Raw genomic sequence first — 23368 nt, forward strand, 5'->3', positions numbered from 1 at the left:
GGCTTAAGGTATAGCTAGTGTGCTTTACAGTCTCATGGCTCAAACTATAATGTCCAAACAGCAACAATGATTATGAAGAGAGGGCTTGAGAGGACAAGTATACACTCACCATGCAGTGTGCAGTGTGTAGAGTACGCATACGTAGAATTTCCAGCTAGGGGGGGGGGGGGGGGGGGGTCTGAGGTGATGCTTCCTCTGGAAATTTTTGGAATATAGCTATCACAAGATTAAATCTGGAAGCTATTTTTAACCAAATACTCTAATATTCTGTACTCTATTGTACAGTACTGAAAGATTGTGGGGGTACAAGATGGATGAGTTCAGTTGTAAGCAATTTTAGAAAACAGAACTACACTTTTAAATGCTATTGGATTCAATGGATTGTAAGGCAATACATAATAGTGGATTGTCAAAGACATACACAGGATTGGATCTTAAGGTTACTGTAGAGATTTAAAATGCACACAAAAAATAATTTCAACTTTGTAGTATATATAGCCACAGACTGTTTTGTTACTATTTCAATCTGACTTTTTACAACTATATGGCCTCATCGCCATATTAATTTTTTACAACCAGAGTCCATTCAAAGTCACTTACATATACAACTAGTTTTTGGCTACAACTAACCCCCTTATTACGTGACAGCATAAATGATGTGGTATCACTTGAGCTTATAAAGTTGAGCTGAGAGTGCACACCCTGTGTGACATTAAATTTTATTAGCTACAATTGATGCTAGATTCATGCAGATAAATGCAGCATGGATAAAGCAAAAACAAACCGTTCTCAGATACTACAGCCTTGTTAACTGTATACATGCTAAGAAATTAACTGTTTTACTTAAGCATGTCAACCCAAGCATCAATGTAGCAGCAACCAAAATACCCACTATAATATCAAACCATTATTTTGACAGAGGTTGTTCTGAGAAAGTGATTAGTACATGGCAAGATGTTTGGAGTAATGGTAAGATAGCAGTGCACAGGTCAAGAAAACACACTGGCAACTTCTTGAATAAAAAAAATTATGATGGATGTTCTATTAGAGCAGTTGACTGTTCTATTAGAGTATTTCGATTTGTAGCAGCTTTTAGGTTAAGTCTCACAACAAAATTTGAACCACTCTTTATAATTCTAAGTAAAGATTAGCCATTCTCCCTTATTTTTCCGTCTTTCCATTGCCCATGCATACGTATAAGATGCAATTGCATCTATACTACAACTTCTAGAAGCTTCCTAGCTTGCGCATGGTAAAATTTTGGAGGGGGGTGCTTCAGCACCCCAAGCACCCTCCCTAAATCCGCCCTTGAACTTTGTATCAGTTACCTTCTCATTTGACCCCATGCATGCTGTGGGTTATGATGTTGGAATTTGTAGCTAGCTATGGATCAGTCTTCATAACCAGAAGTAAGTTGACTATCACAACATCAAATTCAGAAAGCCCATAAATGTAAATACAATTGCACTTTGCCAGTGGACTAGCTAATAGCTACTAGTACCCTTCACTGTTGGCATTCTGCTTTTCATTGGTGTTAAGGCTAACAAAGTGTCACTAGGCTAAGCAGCAGCATGCATACTAATAATTGTGACATTCAACACAATTACTACTTAGCTATACATGTTTCTGCCTAACAGATTTAGCTGATTAGAGCATGGCTAAGAGGAGCTGATACATTATGGTATATAGCTAGCTATATCTTAATGCTCGGTAGCTACTAATTAGAAAAGATTATCATGCATGTATGCATGATAGCTACTCAATGCATAGCTATTGCAATCAGTCTTGAGTTAATGGGAAAGTAAAATTTAATGATATAAAATGACATTCCATTATTTTCCACTGAAAAACTGCTAAAATACTCTCAGATTTACCTATAGAGGGCCTAATTTGCAAAAATCTCCTGGAGGGGCATTCCCCCAGATCCCCCTAGGTTGGCATGTTTTGCACACTAATGTAGTCACTATTCCAAATAACTAATTGACCATGGATACTACTTGAATCTTACCACTAGGGCCTTGTGAGAAGGCTTGGTATCTTCTAATGTCTGGCTCAGTAGTTACCTATGTCCATGTCCAGCTTAACCCCCTCATTCAAACAATCCTAGATCTGCCCCTGAGGTGTAACACTATAAGTTCCTTTACTGACCACTACACATTAAGCATGTCACAATGTCATGAACTATCATCTGATAGCTCCAACATCGTATCATATGTACAATATACCAGTGTTAGCAGCAGGGACAGGAGAACTCGTGACACTGGATAATCACACTATATAATATAACCACAGCAGGAGGTACACAAATGTAAGATCACATGTCGGAAGAGTTTGCACAATACTGAGAACACTTGAAGAGCTCTTTAGAGTTTAGTGCTTTCAATCAGTCTTGCTCATTGTCACTCTAACTACTCCTATCAAAGACTGTGGAACACCGAATAATGGATTGAAATAGTAAGTTTCGACCATGCATTTAGCTTTGTCATAGATATAATACCTATGGCTTTGTCCAGCTTGCACTATGGCTTCTGATGCCTTCACTTGCTAGCACTAATAGCTACCTCCCATACGATGAAAATGCACTATAGAGAAATACACCATTTCCTCATTTCCCATTCCTCCTTTTAGTGACACCCGCAGCAGATACATACCAATCAGCAGTTAGGGAATCCCCTTTGGTCACGTGATCTCTATGTCTGTAGACCACACCCCTGCTAAGAATCAGGCGTACGCGTAGGTGACTTGGTAGAATTGCTGACTTGGTAGAATTGCTGACTTGGTAGGTGACTTACTGACTTGGTAGAATTTCCGTCATGGGTGTTCGTGGGCTACTGAAGTACATCAGAAGTAGCAAGTCAACCATCAAATTAGATTCTGTCCGTCTATTTAAGCGAGGAGATGAAAAGCTATTCCTCGTATGCGATTTGATAGCGGTGTTTTACTGGCTCATCGAACTACTTCACAACGCCAAAGTGTCCGCTCAAGAGTACTCCAAATACAGTTGTATTTATGGTGGAGACTTCAACGATTATAGGGAAAGAGTCCTCGAGTTTGTTGAAGCACTTCGTTTTGTTAACGTGGAGCCAATTTTCTTTCGAGATGGCCCTCATGGATCAGAGTATGATTATGCCATGAAATTGGACACGTGGAAAGAAAGGGCTAAGAAAACTCTTGCCAAAGTTAAAACGAATGCAGAAATCTGTAAGTTTCATGCTGCAGAAATAAAGTTTGAGAAACGTATCAAGCAGACATTGCTATTTGAAGAACTTGTCTGTGCCCTTAGGGATGCTAAAGTGACTGTTATTCAGTGTGAAGGTGAAGCTGACAATGCAATGGCAGAATTTGCAAGGGAGCATTCAGATGTTTGCGCCATTTTGACTAATGATACTGATATGGCTTTAATGTCGGGGTGTAAAATGGTCCATTATAAATTTTTTGATCGCAAGGACACATTAGAACTTTATCGTCCCACATTAAAAAGGTCACATGAAATTTGCTGTGATATTATGAAGCCACAGTATTTAGCTAGAGATCTCAAAATAGATGAGAAATGTTTACCTGCATTGGCTATTCTGACTGGAAATGACTTCACAAGAAACATCAATGACAAAATTAAGCTCAAAGACCTGTTAGGCTTTGGCTGGCCTATAATTGTTTCGTGTGCGGTATGGATTAAGTATCACGAAAAAGACTGCATGGCAGCTGATACTTTTGTAAGCATCAAGCAAATCAAGGAGATTTGTGATGAGTATCCTGAATATCATGCAGCTATTTTTCATTCATATGATTTTTATCAATCCAAAAAATCCATTTCCAAAAGTCTACAGTCTCCAGTGAGTCCATTGTATAACTTTATAGCAGAGGAAGTGAAGAATCATGAGATGCACAAAAACTTTCTTTCGTTTGCAAAGACTGGGGTAGTATGGCGAAGTGAAATTGAACAGTTAGATGAACGTATGCCTTGCATTCATGAGATACTACAGCCTGCCCGTAAGTTGATGTACAAATTGCTATGTGTACCACACATTACTGAGTATGGGCAACTTGGGGTAGATGGCTACACAAAGGTAGAGATAGATGTAAATCCATGTAAGGTGGATACCATATCTGCTTTGAGAGATTTACCATTTGATCAAAAAGTAGTATTAGTGTTTAATGCTCTGCTGAACTGTCAGGTCAAATTTGGTATTGAAAAAATGAACGATGATAGTGTTGTGAATGAAATATTTTTGCTCAAAGGTATTGTAGATCAAAAAATCCTTGGTGTCGATTTAAAAGATTCTGATTCGGATGAAGCCGAGGACTTCTTTAGGGCAACTTTAACATGTGTCTGCCTCTTGTTTGCTGTTAAATGCAACCTTGTATGCGAACCATATATTACTCCATTAATAATGACCTGCTTCTGTTGTACTTTGGGTAGGACACCACCAAAGTTAGCTGCAAGACCTGGTCCAACTGGAGTTACTATTGCTTCACAGTTTATGGTCATTCTGCAACATGCTAGGTTGATTGCTTCTTTGCTGGGTCTACATATATACCTACCATTACCATCCACCATTTTCCAACCTTTTGTGTACATTCCTTTGCATGGCACTGCTTTTAAATTTTCTCAGAAGGAGAAATTTCATGGTGACGATGTGAAAATAAAAAATTTCTATGACAACATGTCCACCAATAGAAGTTTCAGAAAGTTTAAAAATCTTGTGACATCAGCTGATAGCTTTGCTACCATCATGAATGAATATATCAACACAAAGAGAGACCTACTGCAAGTAAGTGCTAGTTCTAAATTAGGAACAGCAGGAAGAAAAAAATAAACCATTTACAAACACAAACTTTGCTTATGTACCGAGTACATGTTCGCATAAGTACAATAGTTTGACATATATTTTTATATTGTCTGTATTTATACATTCATACATAGTTACTCAATGCAGGTTGCTTTGGTACTATACCATATGTAATATGCATTTTATAACCTTTTCAGTTTGATAGCTACACATTTTTATGCTTGTATGTACTGTTTGTGTGTACCATTTTTTATTAAAGGGAATACTGGCTACATACTGTATTATGTTTATAAACATGTTTCTCCCTGAGCAATGGAGGTGAAAAGGATTGGAGCTGCTGTTTGTTATTCAAAAAACAATATCAGGGAGTTTATTCTGTAAAGGTGATTTTCGTCCCGTATTCCCGTATGATGGCTTTTAGATGCAGCATATATATTTAGCAGCGCTTGTCACTTTACTGAAATATTACTGCTGTACTGTTTGATTATTGTTATGTTTGTGTGTGTATTTTTGTTGTTTTGTATTGTTGCCTAGCTAGCAGTTAGTATCTGTTTCAGTGCTTTGCAATTGTTCATTCTTTCTATAGTGTTTTTTGTGTGTTCTCAATCCCCTGTGTTGGGTGATCAGCATTAACTATGCCAAATATAGGAGTCTAAAATATAAAAAAAAATCAAGCACAAACAGTGTACAAAGTATAAGCACCAAGTCTGTATGTATATATACACCTAATCACGACTGCTCTATTACTACTATTAGAGCTAATAGTAGCTACCATTTATCATGCTACACCAACAAGTTAGTTACACTACAAAAATGATCAACTTTCAGATGTTTTCCTACTTTCCAAATCATTGGAAGGGCCATTCATATTTCCAAAGGAGTTTTTGGAAAGGTGTGAAAATGTGGCCCTTCCTATGCCTTTCCAATGACTTGAAAAGCACCTGAATGTTGATCATTTTTTTGTAGTGTTAGTTGATTTATAGAACAGTCTTTGACAGCTACTGATATAATGTGTAGCTATAAAGGTCTACATACTCAACAAATCTACATACATGCTTGAAAGTGATCCTTCCAGTAACATCATTCAAAGCTGGTGTATAATTACATGTGGCAACAGTATTCCTCACCTAATAGCATACAATAAAATCTCTACACACCACAGGATGCTGAATAGCTACAAAGATCTTAACAAAATTAAATCAGGGCTGGCAGGTTCAGACAAATCCTCTCTGGATTTGTCGATCAGTTTTTCAAAACAGTGTTTGACAAGCTGGTTTACCTATTATGCTTTTCAGTGTTCCCTTATGTTTTAACATTTTTACAATGATCTTAGAGCAGGGTGTTTCACTACAAAGTGACTGTTCTATTAGAAAGTATCAATCTAAGGACTATGAACACAGGTCCCTAGTGGAATAGCACTTAATATGAACATGCTTTCTTGCAGCTTGCATTTTCCACTGACTGTTCTATTAGGGACTATCAATTTTCAAGGAATTAAGCCGCATAGTTTTAAATATCCACCTACAGTAATATGCTGGCATACCACTCTAGCCTATTACCGATATTCTGGCATATTTGACGTAAGCCTAATCGATATACTCTAATAGAACAGTCACACAAGTACTCTAATAATAGAACAATCAAATGTATTAGCTATGGTCCAAAGAAAAGAAACATTATTTTATATATCATTTTATCAAAACACTTCATCATTTCATCAACCATCATCATTTTATTAGGCCAACATATTTCATCACAAGCCTCCAAATGAGTTAATATTATTATTGGGACCAACTACTAACTTTAACAGAATTCATATAACAAGTCAGAAAAACCTTAGATGGCTTCATTACATATGGAAGGAGTAGCTAGTATGGCACAAGAAAGTCCACCTACTTTCAAAGCCATAAATATGCAAGAAATTTAAAGGTGGCATATGCATGAAGTTGAGATCTGGCAATGTTGAACACTTCATCATGCCAAGTATAAACATGGTTTGATACACGATCTGCTGAAAAAATTGTCATTGCCAATAATAGCAGATCCCAAGTATCTCTGTCCATCAATTGCTATAAACATTTACTCCAAAACTGAACAGCAGCAGAACTATATTTCAGGAATAGAAAATATTTAAATGCATTAATAAAGTATCCATAGTCATCTGAAGAGAACCCACAGGCACAAGCTCACACAATACTCTAATACAACGTCCATTATTCTAAACTATGTAAGGAACAAATACCAATGTGTATGTTGAAATTGAACGTCTTTCTCTTAACCTGTGTACTACTAGCTACATCTCATCATTGTGCTAAATATCCTGCCTTATATCAATTGCCTGAAAAGTTATAGTTAAATATGACTCGGTCTGACAAAGCCAGTCTCATAGCCTTTTCAGTTACTATGACTTGACAAATCATACCTTGTATCATCCACAAAGCTAACATGGCTTCAGTGTCTGAGGGCTGTGTCATCTATTACTTGATCAAGCTCCACTAGCTTTATTTAGAACAAACAGTGACCACTGTATATATCCCTTCTACTTGTATATTGCATTTTATATGTATGTAAAGCAAGTAATAACCACAAATCCTAGAGTGGACTCTGTAAAAAAAAGCATGTATATAAACCAATTTAGTACTACGTACACCTGTAAATAAGGACTTAATAGTTATGATGAAATGTTGGTTTGTGATCAGGTGTTGGCTACTAAACAGGGTGTACATCACTCCAATCATAAAGTTGTGAGGGATAAATTTACAAATACAAGTCATGGAATTTCAACTTCATAGAAAAAAAAGTAATGAAACAATGGAGGTTACTTACACCTACTAGTGGTAATTTAATCCCTGATTCAGTCATGGGGTATAATATATAGACTGAATTAGGTTAAATGTTCACTTGCAGGTGCAGGCCTAAGAATACAAATAAGTCACTAGTCTATTAAAGTGCATTCAGCTATACACAATGCAACAGTCACCATGTAGAGGGAGATGTAGAGAGTTCAGTTATGCTACAAATAACCCTGTAGAGAGTTAATTCAGCTAGCTATATATATATATATGTTGCTGAGGAGATTTCAGCTGTATTACAAGCCACCTTATAAAGAATTCAGCTAGATTTTACAGTAAGTCATCTTGTAGCTATTGTACATACAGTAACAAGTCACCCTGTAGAGAGTTAAGCTACAAACAATAAATCACCCTGAGAATTTAGCTGCAAACAAGTTGCCCTGTAGAGAGTTCAGCCACAACACAAGTCCCAGAGTTCATCTACACTACAAGTCACCCTGCAAAGACTTCAGTGATGTTACAAGTCTCTCTGTAGAGAGTTCAGCTAAGTTACAAGTACAGTAGGTACTTACAAGGTGCCTTGTAGAGACTTTAGCTACGAACAAACCAGCCTGAAAGTTTAGCTACACAACAAGTCACCCTGTGCATGGAGAATTCAGCTAGGTTGTAAGTCAGTACGTTCTAGCCACCCTGTAGATAATTTAGCTATGATACATGTCAACCTGTAGACTATTCAGATACTGTACAAATAAGTCACCAGCTCAGTTATGTTACAGGCTACCCTGTGGAGAGTTCAGTTACACCCTCAAGAGAGTTCAGCTATGTTAGAAGTCTCCCAGTATAGAGTTCAGCTACAAACAAATCAACCTGTAGAGTGTTCATGATTTGATAATTTTACAGTACGAAACAATTACAGAAGTTCAAATGGATATACTGTAATTACACATTGAAAAAATCTGCACTCTGTAAGAATTATTAAAAAACAGTAAAAAGGAAATCCAAAAGCTGGCCTATGGCTGGTTTTGGGGTATGTGTTACATGATATCTATACCAAAACAGCCAATCTGTGAAACAGGGTGCAGTCCCCCAAAAGGCCAAGGTGAAAAAAGATGTGAAATCCAAAAGTGGTGGCTAAGAAATGATTGTAATGCAAAATTTTTGATCATGACAATTTAGGCTAATTTTGTGCCAAATCCTAGAGAATGCAACACAAATTCACCTCAATACTCAATATTATTGCTGTTATTATGAATAATTATTATAATCATGCATCATCACTAAATCAGACCAGTATAACAAAACAACTTTTTGTCCCTTAGCTATTGTAGCTATCTATCATAATAATTATACTTTCACCCCAAAGAAAAATAAACATTAAATGTAGTGTTCCACTCTGTAAATGCTAGATTCCCTCAAAGTTCACAGTGTCTTTATATCATAAGCAAGAATACTATGTTTGCAACATTTAAGACACTGTTCAATTAGAGCATTAATTTTCATTATGCGTATATTACAGTGACATTCAATACAAGCCTAGGCAGTAGTACTGTTTCAGTTCTCCCATGTGAAATTTATACTACAATGGATTCATATTTACATTAAATAAATTATAAGTAATTAAAACATCCCGTATATAAAAGCTTATCTACATCACAGTTTGCAGGATCAAGTTGTATGGGAAAATTCATAACTAACTGTCACCTTCTTTGTCTCTTGAGAAGTAACACTATGGGCTGTAATCTCAAGCTCTGTGCTGTAAAAGTCAACACATATCTCGACTTCTCTAGATAAATCAGTATTGCATTTTGGAAGATCGCTGATTTCGACTATGGCTCTTTTTTGGCATCCTATATCATCAATGTATTTGACTACTTCACTTTCAGAAGCAAAGATGGTGATAACACAATATGACTGTTCATTGGTAAGTGGACGGAATCTGTGCTGTCGTGTAGCAGCCCCTACATATATACTCTCATTAGCTTTTACAAGAGGAAAAAAGACCTTTGCACAATAATCTTCCTTACCATGAACAAATTTTCTGCTGGGATCATGGCAGTTAGTTTTAAAAGGCTCAGTTGTCTCAACACCAACAGAGTATCGCATTTTTCGAGATACAACAAATGGAAGATGCTTTGAAATGGGAGGAGGAAGGTGTTTAGCGATTTCTATACTAGTTGCCATTGTAATAGTAGGAGGAAGATGCTTTGTAATTGGAGGAAGAAGTTGCTTAGCAATTTCTGCATTAGTTTCAGTAGAAGGAAGATCCATTGTAATTTGCTCAATAGGCTCCTCTAATATTGCTACATCTGAAAAAGTATTTGTTACATCATCAGCACTATCAGATTTCAATGCCATGTCAGGTAGAGAATTACTTAGACTTGGCTGCAAAGCAGGTGATGGATTTCCATCAATTTTTATGCTTTTTAAAATTGGCTTTATCAAATTCTCATGCTGACCACAAAGTACAGCACCTTTCACCACAGAGTAAGTGGGAGTAGAACTTCGATAGACATTAATTTTTGGAAATGATTCTTGGACATTTTTAAGTAAGAGTGCACTCTCAGCAAAGCCTCCAACTAAAAGTATAATATCTACTTGTTGGCAAGATGACTTTTCAAGAACTCTTTTTATAAGTTTACAAACTTCATCTAGAACAGGACAAAATATTTTATTCATGGCATGAAAATGAAGAACAATGTCACGCTCGTCACCATCCCACTCAATGTATTCATCACCATAATTTTCCACCAATTCTTCCATTGATTTACCTGTTAGTTTTTTGATTTCGTTGCAAATTTTTTTATGCAGTGGTAGTGTAAATTTAGCGAAAGGTTCTTTAGGATCTAACATTACTTTAGAAAGTTCAAAGTGTACATTGATCAGTTCTGTCCATTGGGCAGAGCAATTTATTTTTAATTGTTGAAACTGCTGCAGGGGTATCTTTAATATGTCCATTATTAACTTTTCAAACTGATCATTGACTGCAAACCCACCACAATCATCTCCTACAGGATGACATAGCTCATCAATGTATACATGTCCAAGTTGTTTGGTCATCTTGTGTGCTACTATGTCCACTGTACCCCCACCGCAGTCCACAACGAGGTAGGAAGCTTCTGAATACGTTTGCTCATCACGTAATAAATCCAACCTAGAAAACAGTGCTGCTGCTTCTGGTTCATATGCAAATACCATTGACTCCCTTGATAATCCAACCTAGAAATTTTTTACAATAAGTATGTCACATTTTATAACATGAGAAAAAAATAGAAATAGTACTGTATAGTAAGGATCATGAAGGATTGGGCTTTCCTGCCCTAAAATATCACCCTAAACTACATAGATTCACTTTTCCTTCACATATAGCTTGGCAGTATTGATTAGGTAAAATCAAACCATTTAGACAGAGCAACCCCAAGTTGCTATGGTGTTATCAGCCAAGCATAACTCAACTATGGTTAAGGCTATATAGACCTGGGATGTGCCTTTTTATCAATCCCAGCTGATACAATGACATGCATCATGTACTTGCCTTTGTGTCCCTTTCTTTCTCCGCGACCTTGGAGGTGTTATGTGGGTAGCATGTCAAGGCTTCAATGATAGCTGTCACAAGAAATCATCCATAATTTTCATAATAAGTGGATTGATTGCAGAGGCACTTCTTGTGCTGCTCTATGTTTATAACACTGTACAATGTGTGGAATTAACATATGGTGTAAAGACCACTTTTATATTCAGTATTTCATTGGAAGGGCATGCGTTCATCACACAATTAATTATTTTGATTCTGGTCTTTCCTTTGATGTGGTTTATAATGCACTTTTTCACCAGTCATAAAATATGTGCATGCACAAATGTGACCAGATTTTACAGAACCGAACCAAATCGCACATCAGGCAAAATCAAACTAACACCACCAGTGGATAGCTACACTATTGTACTACAAGTTTTGACCCTCGGCACTACTCAAACTACACGAGGCTGGTTTTAATAGACGTCTTTTCAGGGTGGTGTGGAGTGCCCAAATGGCGGTTTCAGGCCTTGTGAAGGACCTGGCTTGGCAAGAATCAGTGGTTTACTGGTGGACAGCCTTATAATGTTGGCCAGACGTGTTCTCTGTAGATTTTGCTACATATCAGCCACTAAGGAGCCAGCACAGCCCTGTAATCTCGTGTCTGGACTCCAATCGTGGTCTGCCTCCATTTTGAGGCCTATCTTTTGCCCTCCCCACCACCCCCCAGCCTCCACCCCTTTGTGAGCACTCGTGATACTACTTCGCTCGTCCAACTGCTCAGATTTTCTATCTTATTTGGTGGGAAACTGTACAAGCAGCTACAGGTACTGGAAGTGGCTTGAAAGGTAACAGATTGATCATGCATCTTTTGTGTAAATTTCATACGCGTGCTTGCTATCCTTGGAGAGTTATGCTGGCTTCAATTCTTTAAAACCGTTTATCTCGAAACTTCTAATGTGCGATTTGGATCGTTTTTCCAAAATCCAGTCACAAATAGTATTGCACCGATAATTGGTTCAATAATTGATATCAGGCTGATATTGGCTACTAGCTGAATCGGTTTTGATAAAATCAAAGCCGACATCAATCTCCACTAGTATAGTAATGTGGGGGAGGGTAGACATATGATCATGATATTTGACATTTCAATTGAGTTATATACCACTTTAGTGTGGGCATTCAAAGGCACAGCACAGGGTTAACTCACATATAACCTGGCCTTTAGATATCATCCTAGAGACCTTTTACACAACAAAAACCACCTTTACGAAATAATACCAACCCATCTAACATGAAATACAGTATTAAAAACAAGAAAACACTTTCATGCAGCCGGATATAGAATTTTTTTAAATCACCAAACTTGAAATTTGGTCTGCCTCACTCACTGACCACATGTTGCAAGCCTTGAGACCAACAAAGCAGTGCACAGCCACCATGTTATGCCACAATAGCAAACTTACTGGTAGGCTTGCGCCAATTATGCTGGCATAATTTCAAACATAATAGGCTAGCAAAAGCATCAAGCATTATGCCAGCATAATAGGACGATTTTCAAGATTTTTAATTAAAATGTGCAATGTGCACTCCAAAAATACAGTAAAGCATGAATACGCTACACATTATTACTGCATTTGATATCAAGAAAATGTGTTATGTTATTATTTTTATTGTCTCTTGGCTGATTATTCACACTTCATGGAAAAAGATCAAGATACTCTAATAGAGCAGTCACTTACTCTAATACAACACAGATAAAAAAGGCTGATATACTCTAATAAAACAGCCAACTCTAGTGTATAAGCCTAATTTGACATAATTTGAATTTTTGAGCACTGCTCAAAAGCATAATAGGTGTTAATTTCCATATCAACACTTACCTTGAGTAGCATAATTATTTAGATGCCACAACATTATTTAAAGCGCTTGCACTATACTGTAAGGGTCTACTGGACATGAGTATATACCTGTAACTGACTTCACGACAGATTGACGAATAATAATAGCAGTAGAACGTCCTTCACCACACCTCTTAACAATCTATTCACTCAAACATGATGACTGTACCACTTATTGGTCTGGCTGCATTACAATGACCACATCCCTTGTAGGCTAGAGGCTGACTTGATATACTCTAATACAGCAGTCATCCTAATAGAACAGGGGCAAGTTTATAGCTGTATGCTATAACTAAAAAACTAAACAAACTAGTATATTAAAAGCTTGTTAATTTAAAAGTGAAGTAGGGATCCAAGCAATAAAAAGTACTGAAACTAGAGATGAATGATGGTATATTATAGCATAGTTCTGTGAGAAAATCCCCATGCCATGCATGGATTTTCTCACAGAGCTATGCTGTAATACTATCATTCATCTCTTGTTTCACTACTTTTTATTGCTTGGATCCCTACTTCGCTTTAAACTTAACAATTTTTTAATATAGTAGTAAACAAATAAGTGTTTAATAGTATGGTAGTACTGTTAATCCATTAACAGCCACTGCCGCCATGGCATCATAATAGAATAAACTTTTGCCTTGCTAGAACGTTTCATAGCAAGGTGCACTAGTACTAAAGTGGACATGCCCATAGAGGTCCCATAATCGGATTCTTCCTGGACTAGTGTACATTTGTTATGTAATAGCATAAAAGTGCAACCTTTCATCATAGGCAACTTATGAAAAAACAAAGAAAGTGTTATGCATTGGAGACAGGTAAAGTTGACAGTTAGCTGCTTTATCCTGGACCTGGTATGGTGGATGCCAGTACCTATACACATGCACAATAGCAAAAAGGGGACAAAAGACTAAGAAACTGTATATAGATCACACAGTAAATAAGCCGTATAGAATAGTTTTTGTAGTGTAAGATACTTTTGTGAATGGTTAGTTAGGGTTCTGTTGTTTGTTCAGGCTGGCTTTTATCAAAGTTTAGACACTTGGTTGTTTGATAATTTCTTTGCGGTAAACAAATCCTTAGTTTATAGCAAGTATTTAGATATAAGGTTACTAAGTAGTTCTGTGGATAGATGGTTAGTGTGACACTATGTAGATCACCCCAATAGTGAACAGTGCCTGCCAAATGTTGCCTCTAAAAACCACTCTAAAGGGGAAAAAGTACTTTTACAAAAGATCCAAAGTCAAATACAGCATTAAACCTACAAAAAAACATATTATAAGCCATAATATTGAATTTTAAAACAATTACGTAAACCCGATTTTTGGTCTGTCTGCTTGCCACCTTGCCCACCAGAGTCGCAAGGCTAGAGGCATGGTATGACCATCATTTTTTGCCACAATAACGAACTCCCAGGTGGCATGTGATAGTGCCTATTGGGATTCTGATGAGTGCTTGCCTTGGCTTTTCTTTATCTTCAGTCATGCTGATTGTCTTCTTCTTCAAGCTAGGAAATTGTATTGAGGTGTTAATTTTCCATATTGACACTATTCGTATTTAGATGCCAATTTACTTGAAGTGCTCACGCTGCTAGAGATATTACTGGTAGACAGTCGGTAGACACTACTAATTTAAAAATGAAGTAGGGATCCAAGCAGTAGTGGGACAAGAGATACGAATGATGGTATTGTAGCATAGCTCTGTAGGAAAATCCCAACTTTGGCATTCAAATATCAACAATTACTGAAACAGTGAAGTGGCCATTATCAGTTATGTTCAGCCTGTTACAAATGAAGAACGCAGCAAGAAGGACCTCTGCAATCAATTCAGTCTCAACGGAAAAACTTGAACAATTCCCATTACAAATGCAGGGGATTCATCACATGGTTCTGTTTCAAATCAACACCTTGACATAGTTCTGTTACTGAAGCAAGAAATACAACACAGGTGCCCTTAGATGCAGAATTTAGAGTTTTATCAAGCTAACATATGCTGTTTTCCCATTCTTGCTTTGTTAACAGGCCTTTGCTGTTCATCATCACTAATTAACGATCCCTTACTGTTCATCATCACTAATTACGATCCCTAGAATTTGAAGATCTAGCTGCACAAAAACAGTATTGGAGATTTACCAGACCCTTTTTCTCCACTCCAACACAAAAGAAAAATACAGTCTGGGCACCTGTAGCTAAACCAAAAAGTATTTTACCCATAATTGTAATCACTGTTAAATACTGTAAGTTTTATGCTTACACAATTATGTTGGGTTTTTGCAGATCCAGTCACAAATATTTACAATCTACTTAGCCAAGTGTATGCTCTGGTAGAGTTTCAGCCACATATGCCACTAACTTTGGGAATTACAGCCCTACACAAAGCGGCAACAACAGAAGATTGATTTGCACAGCAAATACACAGAGGGAAAACAATGACAGGCACTTATTAAAACGATTGTAACTTAACAAACACAATGATATTATGGAGTTAAAACTTACATTATCATGTTCACCATGAATAGGGGAATCATTTGTTGGATGGTATGATGTTTTCCTTTATTTACCACATACAAAATCTAAATAGATTGATTGTGTTCTGTTGCTTTGTGACGTAAACAAACACTCATAGTTTACAGTATGTATCCACTGGTCTACAGCAACAAAATGAAAACTTTTGAACTCTTCTTGAGTAGGCAAATAAGATGATAATATCCAGTTTTTACCATTAGACCCTTTCTTCCCAAAATATATTAAAATTTAATAAATTTTTTAATGCTTTGTTCTTTGTGAAGAAAGGGTCTAACTGGTAACAACTTGGATATTATCTGATTTGCGTTACTCAAGAGGAGTTCAAAAGTCTTTGTTTCCTGCAGTAGACCAAATTATGGGTGTTTGTTTATGTCACGTTGAAGTAATCTTTCTACATAAGAGTCTTGATATGACTAACGACAGATTTAGCAATACAAACAATATAAAAAAAGTCAGTACTTGATTATCGTGTAGACCAGTCATATAAGCTTGCTCAAGATACACTAGTAAAGCAGTCACCCTACCATGTTAAAAATTCTAATATGTCAGACAATCACACATGGATATTGACTAAATGTTACAACAAACTAACATTTACTTAAAAATTATTAATGAAGTAGGAATCCAAGTGATACAAGTTACAAGGGATACTGTATAATTCAGTGCTGGACACTAAAGTAGTAATGTAATAATAATGATAACAATAAATGATGACATAGCTCTACAGGAAAACCCCTACTTTGGTACTAAGCAAATAATTGTTATAACAAGGATTTCTCACAGAGCTACAGTACAGCTCACGGGTAACGTCGCATGTACACGCACGACGCGTGCTCGAGTGACCCATGTAAGGCTACAGTAATGCTCCACGATAGCTAACTTTACTCGAGAGCGTCACGCAAGACAAGATAACAGGTCTCACCTATGGTCTTGGGAGGCAACACTGGCTCAGTTCCGCCAGCTGTGTAGTTTCCTATTGCAATGCCTGTGTTCAACCGAATACTCGGTAACTTAGCTACTGACTTGACCTCGACTCTGTCACTGACTACAGTCAGTACTGTAGCTAGCAGTAGGCGTAAACCTAGATGGATTGGTCGCTAAGTAATGCCACAGAACCCCAGTTAGTGCATTTTTCTAATTCGTATTTTCTTTATCTAGATAGTTAAAGGAATGGTCAACCGAAGTTTCAACTCTAGAAGCCAAGAAATTTCGAAGTTACAGCGCTACGAAGGGGCTTATAAGTGCTAACAGCAAAAAATCGATTTGTACAGTGACAATAAACTACAGGCGTTTAATAAAACGATCATAACATACGGATGCAGTCCTCTACCAAGATGAAACTTGCACCATCGAATTCTCCATGAACAAGAAAATCCATTGTTGGGTAAGTTTTGTCTTCCAGGCCTTTCATATGTCCACGGGGTACCGGCGAAGGCAAACGAACATGAGAAAAAGCGATAGTGAACCGCTCGTTCAATGTAAGGCAGACTAACGCTGATATCTTCTGTCTCCTTGAGAGTACTGACACGAAACAAAGATTTTGGAACTCCTCTTGCTTTTGGGATCACGATGCTACCAAGGTTTTTGGTGTTATCACTTTCCTTCATTGTGAAACAAGTGCTTTAGAATTTATGGATTTTTATTCGTTTTCGTAAATATTCGACCCATTGTGTTCTGCGGGCCCAGCGTGCGTTTATTGCATTCTACTGTATAATTAACTAGCTAGGCTTGCACAAACATAATTATGAGACCAATCACAAATGTTTATGTGATTTAAGTGTTGTATGAAGTTACTGAACTCAGTAGCGAGTGTTCTCATGTATGGTGAGCTTCTCGCACGGCTAGTGCATATCCACGCAATATTCCACAGGTATTGTACAGTACATTGCAAAATAATGATCCCGTGAGAAGATGCGAGCATTACTCGCATGTGTATACTCGCGATGTTACCTTTGAGCTGTACTGTATGTCAAAATATCATCATTCATATAATTGTTTCATAGCTTAAATTGATACATCAATTAATGTAAATACAGACATTTAAAAGCGTGCAAGCTCCAAAGCTGGTCCACATTCAGTATTAGGGCTTGCATAAACCTGTGTAAAGAGAATTGAAAATTACCCAAAACAGCCATTTCAAAAATGCCACGGTTCAAAAGTTGCAGAATTGATTCAATCAAAGTCGATGACCAAGAAATGGCTGCGATGATGTTAAAATGTCAGTGACAGTGTACCCTTGCTATTGTTCGAATCGATATCATGCAACCACTATTATGATTTTAGCCCAGGCTTAATTGAAAGCTGTACCTGTTTCAAAGCTTGGCTATTTTACACAGCATAATGAGTTAAAGAGGGCCCAAGAAATGTAGCCTGTGTAAGCTAATATCACTTTGTAGATAAATTTGACCTGATGATAAATTTGCTCACATGATAAATTTGCTCACATGATGTTTATTTGTGGTAGCTATAGTATGTTCACGTTGAGCTGAATCCTAAAAATTAAAAGTGGGTTTTTTCTCAATAGAGTTAACATTTCAGCCAACCAGATGATTATTGGTAACAGCAAAAATGTCAACAACAGACACATACGGTTTGGCTCCATTACAAGTTCAGGAAAGGGCTGTAATGGACGCTGTACTTATATGGCTTCCCATAGGAAATGTATTGTGAAAATTTTGATTGGCTGTAAATATTATGTCAAACATTTGAACAAAATAATTTAGAACTATTTTTAGTGGGTCAAGCAGTGCTACAAATGAGCCAAATTTCAAGATCATGTGTAATTGTATCCATGAGTTATTAAATGTTTTTGAGGATTCAGTGAACATACTATATGTGCGTACTGTGCCACCACCACTGAAACAAATGTGGCTGGCTGAACAAAAAACATTTTTGCACATTCTTAGTGCTTCTCTGTAACAAACACTACTGGAGATTTTGTCCATGAAAATCCAATGAAAAAAAAAGTTCACCCTGTGAAAAGTGAAGTTTTCATTGGGTACCCCAATGAAATTTTATTTCATAGCATATTCAAAGGAAAATTTAATGAAAACCCAATGAAAAATCATCACTGAAAACTCTGTGAAACTGCTTTTCATGGAATTTTCATTGGTAATTTTTCATTGGTTTTTCATTAAATTTTCCTATGAAAATGCTATGAAAATAAAATTTCATTGGTGCCACCCACTGAAAACTTCACTTTTCACAGGATGAACATTTTTTTCATTGGATTTTCATGGACAAAATCTCCAGTAGTGAAAGTATATAGGCATAGTTTCAGCCTTAGTCTTGGAGTTGTAGCACTAGACAGTGAACAGAAATAAATTTGTACAGTAATGATACAGCAAATAAATTACAGGCACTTATTAATCAAGTGTAACTCAAAACTGAAACAAGGTATGAAGATGGGACTAGGCTCAATCTGTTCACCATGAACTGGCAAATTTATCAATTTCCTCCATGCGGACAAAGAAAAAGGCCAATCCAACAAAGAAATGACGATGGTAAACTTTATTTCTATCCCATTGTGAATAAGTGTCCATATAACTCATGTGTCTTGGTGCACATAGACAAAAATGAAGTTTTTTTTAAACTCTCCATGAACTGGTGAATCCAATGGTATATATGTTCTATTGATTTCACCTTTTTTTCAGTACATACTGAAGCGATTAAAACACATGTAATTTATTTATGTAGCACATATATTTTCGAGTGTATTTTTATTCAGTTTATTTCTCAATATGTTTTCTAGCAAAAGTAGAATTTTGTGAAAACGACCAGTTTTGCTCAGTTGGTCACAAATATAATTATATTGATACAAATCAATATACCTTCGCTGCAGCTCTCCGCATTACTTCTTTAGCAGCATCAGTCCAAATGGCTGGTACTGTAACAATCCAATGAATATTCCCGACAGAATTACCATATAGTTTATCAATCCACTCTAAAGCAACATCCTTCAAATATTTTAGTGTCATAGCATACACATGAACTGCTGGTAGACTTTTTCCATTAGCTGCTTGTATTGTTTCAGCATTCTATATAACAGATCAAAACACAGGCTTTACTCACATAACACAATGCAAAGTTTGTGGTACAAAGTAGACAATAATATGTCAATTTTTTTATCATAAAGTAGAGACTGGAATACCATGCCTACACTTGCTTTTGATATGTAAGTGTCCAGAAATTAATATGCTGTAAGTTGAGAGTGGACAAAAGTAAACAGTACATGTAACTTTTTTTTATTGTGAACTGTGTGTACAAGGTCAACAATTGCAAGCAATACTCGTTTGCACAACTGGAGTTTAAGTATGTATACATTATGTATTGTGACTAGATTTTGGAAAAACGATCCAAATTGCACATATTAGAAGCTTCTAGATACAGAGTTAAAGTCAGCATGCATAACTTGCCAAGGATAGCAAGCTTGCATATGAAATTCACACAAGAGATGCATCAATTTATTACCCTTCCGGTACTTGTAGCTGCTTGTAGAGTTTTCCACCAAATAAGACAGAAATCTGAGCACAGTTGGACAAGTGAAGTAGTATCACGAGGAGAGGAGGGTGGGGCTGACAGGGTGGGTAAGAGATAGACTTTAACATGGAGGCAGGTCACAATTGAATTCCAGACACGAGATTATAGGGCTGTGCTGGCATCTTAGTGGCTGATATGCAGCAAAATCAACAGAAAAAAATTGGCCCACGTTATCAGCAGTAAACTGCCATATCAGGCCCACCACAAGGCCAGAAACCACTCGAGCTCTCCACACCACCCAGAGAAGATGTCTGTTAAACCAGCCTTGAGTAGTTTGAGTATATAGTACTGAGGATCAAAACTCAGTAGTAGTATGATGGTGCAGCTACTATATACCCAGTGAGAAATGAGTTGCATGATTCTTGCAAGAAAAGGGACATTTTCCGTACATAATCCAACAACTGAATGTGTTACAATATAATACTCTCAATAGCACCTTAGCCAATAGAATCAGTATTACACTTGTTTGTCAAGGTCCCTTGACAAAAATCTGTAATACTAATTTGATTGGCTAAAATAGTATAGTGTATTAGAAGTGAATGTCCAACTTCACAACAGATGTTACCATAGTGCAACAATATGGTTGCTTAGCAATGGTTGCTAAGAAACCGTTGCTAAGGTAAACATCATTTTAAGACCATAGCAATGGTTGCTATGTGTGATTGGTCTTTTGCAGTGGCTATTTCTGTTGCCTAGTAACAATTGCTATGGTTGTCGGATTAATTTGCAATAGGACAGATGGCTGTGGTATTCAGGATTAATAGTTCTCGCATTGTAAACAGGAAGGATATAGTGCTCGGCTTTGCCCCACACTATTTCACTCCTTCATGTTTACAATACTCGTACTATTAATCCTGAATACCACAGCCATCCATCCTATTACATATACGAATAATGCAAGACTTGCAAGAATATTACAAGTTGCTGGACTTGCATTGCTTGCAAGAATCTTGCAAGAAATGGGACATTTTCCGTGCAAGAATCTTGCTTGAAGACTTGAAAGTCTTGCACATAATTCTCCCTGGGTAGGGACCTCAGGCTGTGAGAAGGCTTTAAGGCCTAGAACTAGAAGAGATAATCCACTTTGTACAATGACAAACACAAGTAGCGAATGTACTTACAGGAGAATCATACAGGTTCATTTTAAATCTGTAGAAGAAATAGTAATCCTTAGCCTTATCTTTCAATTTTTCGTAAGCTTTCCACGCTTCCACTCCAAACTCCACAAACTCTCCATTAGGATTGGCGAGTAATATTGTAGGTTGCTTCAAATCAATCCCAGTGTGGATTACAGTCCAAGCAGAAAAAACTTCTATTCGTTCTGGATCAGGATTACCACATCCCTTCGCTATAGCACACCCAGAAGTTCCAAAATCAATAGATACATAATAATCCGATTCATTCGACATCATGCATCAGCTAGTAGCTACTTGTACAGTAAGATCCGAATCAGTAATATCCCAAGATCATCCTATACTTAACGCAGTCTCGGTCGAGGTAAACCAAATTTCGATTCCAAGAAGTTTTAGCGGCGCCACCAGGTACAATCCCTAGTTTTAGATGACGTCATATTGGCGCCTGGACTGTGTATAATGCACACGTAGGGTTTCCACAACATTTTCAAAATAGCTAACATGCTGTTACATGTTGGACTAACTCTCACAGCTGCAATGGCGGTTTTGGGGTGGAAATCAATGGTGGAAATCGATTGGCAAGTTATAGACTAATAACCGGAACCGGAATCAGGAATGGAACGGAAAGGTCACTCTGATAATTCCACTATCAAGCACACTAATTGTATGAAGGTAAGTTTTTGGTGAGTTCGAGGCGAGCTAGAGTTTGAGCGAGCGAAGGCCAACCCTAGCTCACCTCGAACTCACCAAAAACTTATCTTCATACAGACAGTGAAAGACTGCATCATTATGCTTAACAGGCAAACCTCAGGTTACTGAGGGTTCGGGTCGGGTTCAGCTTTGGTTTCTTCTCTACCTGGTTTAGTCGTTCCGTCCCGTTCCATTTCTGGTTCCGGTTATTATAAACTGCCAGATCGATCAAAATGTCTCCAATGAATCACGAGATTAGGCCACTCCAAGAAAATTCATTGTTTCCCATTTCCCGCCCGCATGCAAATTCTCTTCCAATCATTATTGCTGTCAACTGAACATTAATATATCCTGTGATTGCATAGCAGTAACTAGTTTAGCATTCAGAAAGCCCATTTAGCTAGCTTTTCACTGTTCAGGTTATTAGTTTAAATATTTCTACTGTATTCTTACCTGTTATAAGTTAGTTATGAACTTCGAAAATTAGTGGAAATATCTATAATGAATAATGGATAATGAACCGCCCACCCGCATGTATTTTTGAGGTCAATGAAATGGGAAACAAGGAATTTCCTTGGAGTGGCCTTACGAGCTGTAACTCTCAGAAACAATGAACTTTTATCATACTAGGATAGACCTACTGTATATACTTCAACCTTCCTCTGTTACCAAACCAAAATGTATTGATGGTTTGATTGGTGAAGCATGTCATTTTGGTCTAAATGATGTAGTGACAGTAACTATAGTTACTATCACTGCATCATTTAGACAGGATCAGTTTTGGGTTCCAAAAAAGGTTTTTCGTCCACGAAGACCAAACAATGATTGCCAACACTTACTCACACCACAGTAGTAGTAATAGTAGTAGTAGCAGTAGTAGTACTAGTAGTACTAGTTACACAGTGTAGAAAAAATTTTTTTTTAATTTATTAATGCTTTACAGCACAAGTGCTGAAGATCTATAGGACACCTGTTCCTAAAGCCTGCTCAAAGACATTAGCTACCTAAAGTGTATTTGAAAAGTTGCAGAAGGGAGAAAAAATCCATTACTGGACATTGGTAGCCTCGAACCTGCAGCCATCCGATTTACGCTCGAACGCTTACAGGAGTCTACCAGGTGGTCAGGATGTTTTCTCCTTGTTATTTTCAATTCCCACATTGCAAAATTGATTAGCTATTTAGTGATACTTAGTAACTGAACTATCCAATGCTGATTCACTTAACTATTTTTTCTTCAAAAATAATGTCTAGCCTAACTGAAACCAACATGTTCAACTTAAATCACTAAGCAGCTCTATATAATAATCAAAGGGAACCAATGCTTTGTAAATGCCTCAGCATCAAAGTCAATGGTCAGGGCTATATCATGCCTGTGGTCAGGGCAATGCATGAAATATTTCTTTTGATCTGAGGTGTCAAATTGGTATATTACCCAGATGTCCCATGGTCTGTTCAACCTCTTGCCAAGTGTTTGAAACCACTTTGCCATC

At 37.1% G+C, this 23368-nt stretch overlaps 2 protein-coding genes across 2 annotated transcripts; one reads left to right on the forward strand and one right to left on the reverse strand.

The window, feature by feature from the left end:
• The first annotated feature begins 2725 nt into the window (after positions 1-2725).
• LOC136238989 (protein asteroid homolog 1-like) lies at positions 2726-5423 on the forward strand. The gene has a single exon (XM_066029717.1). The coding sequence runs from the start codon at positions 2814-2816 to the stop codon at positions 4815-4817; it is 2004 nt and encodes a 667-aa protein (XP_065885789.1). The 5' UTR covers positions 2726-2813; the 3' UTR covers positions 4818-5423.
• Positions 5424-9152: 3729 nt separating this feature from the next.
• On the reverse strand, positions 9153-21569 carry LOC136238988 (heat shock 70 kDa protein 12A-like). Its single transcript, XM_066029716.1, has 3 exons — positions 21177-21569; positions 19347-19553; positions 9153-10798 (listed from the first exon to the last, which is right to left on the reverse strand). The coding sequence occupies exons 1-3, from the start codon at positions 21465-21467 to the stop codon at positions 9248-9250; spliced, it is 2049 nt and encodes a 682-aa protein (XP_065885788.1). The 5' UTR covers positions 21468-21569; the 3' UTR covers positions 9153-9247.
• Between the last annotated feature and the right edge of the window lie 1799 nt (positions 21570-23368).

The sequence above is a fragment of the Dysidea avara genome, chromosome 11, assembly GCF_963678975.1.
Source record: "Dysidea avara chromosome 11, odDysAvar1.4, whole genome shotgun sequence".
Classification (NCBI taxonomy): Eukaryota; Metazoa; Porifera; class Demospongiae; order Dictyoceratida; family Dysideidae; genus Dysidea; species Dysidea avara.

Bases quoted from the DNA above. Each gene is read 5' to 3' on its own strand.
- LOC136238988 (XM_066029716.1), bottom strand. From the start codon at position 21,467: ATGATGTCGAATGAATCGGATTATTATGTATCTATTGATTTTGGAACT. The intron at 19,554-21,176 runs GTAAGTACATTC...TCTGTTATATAG, and splicing joins TGAACCTGTATGATTCTCCT to AATGCTGAAACAATACAAGC. The intron at 10,799-19,346 runs GTATATTGATTT...AAAAATTTCTAG, and splicing joins TGCGGAGAGCTGCAGCGAAG to GTTGGATTATCAAGGGAGTC.
- LOC136238989 (XM_066029717.1), top strand. From the start codon at position 2,814: ATGGGTGTTCGTGGGCTACTGAAGTACATCAGAAGTAGCAAGTCAACC.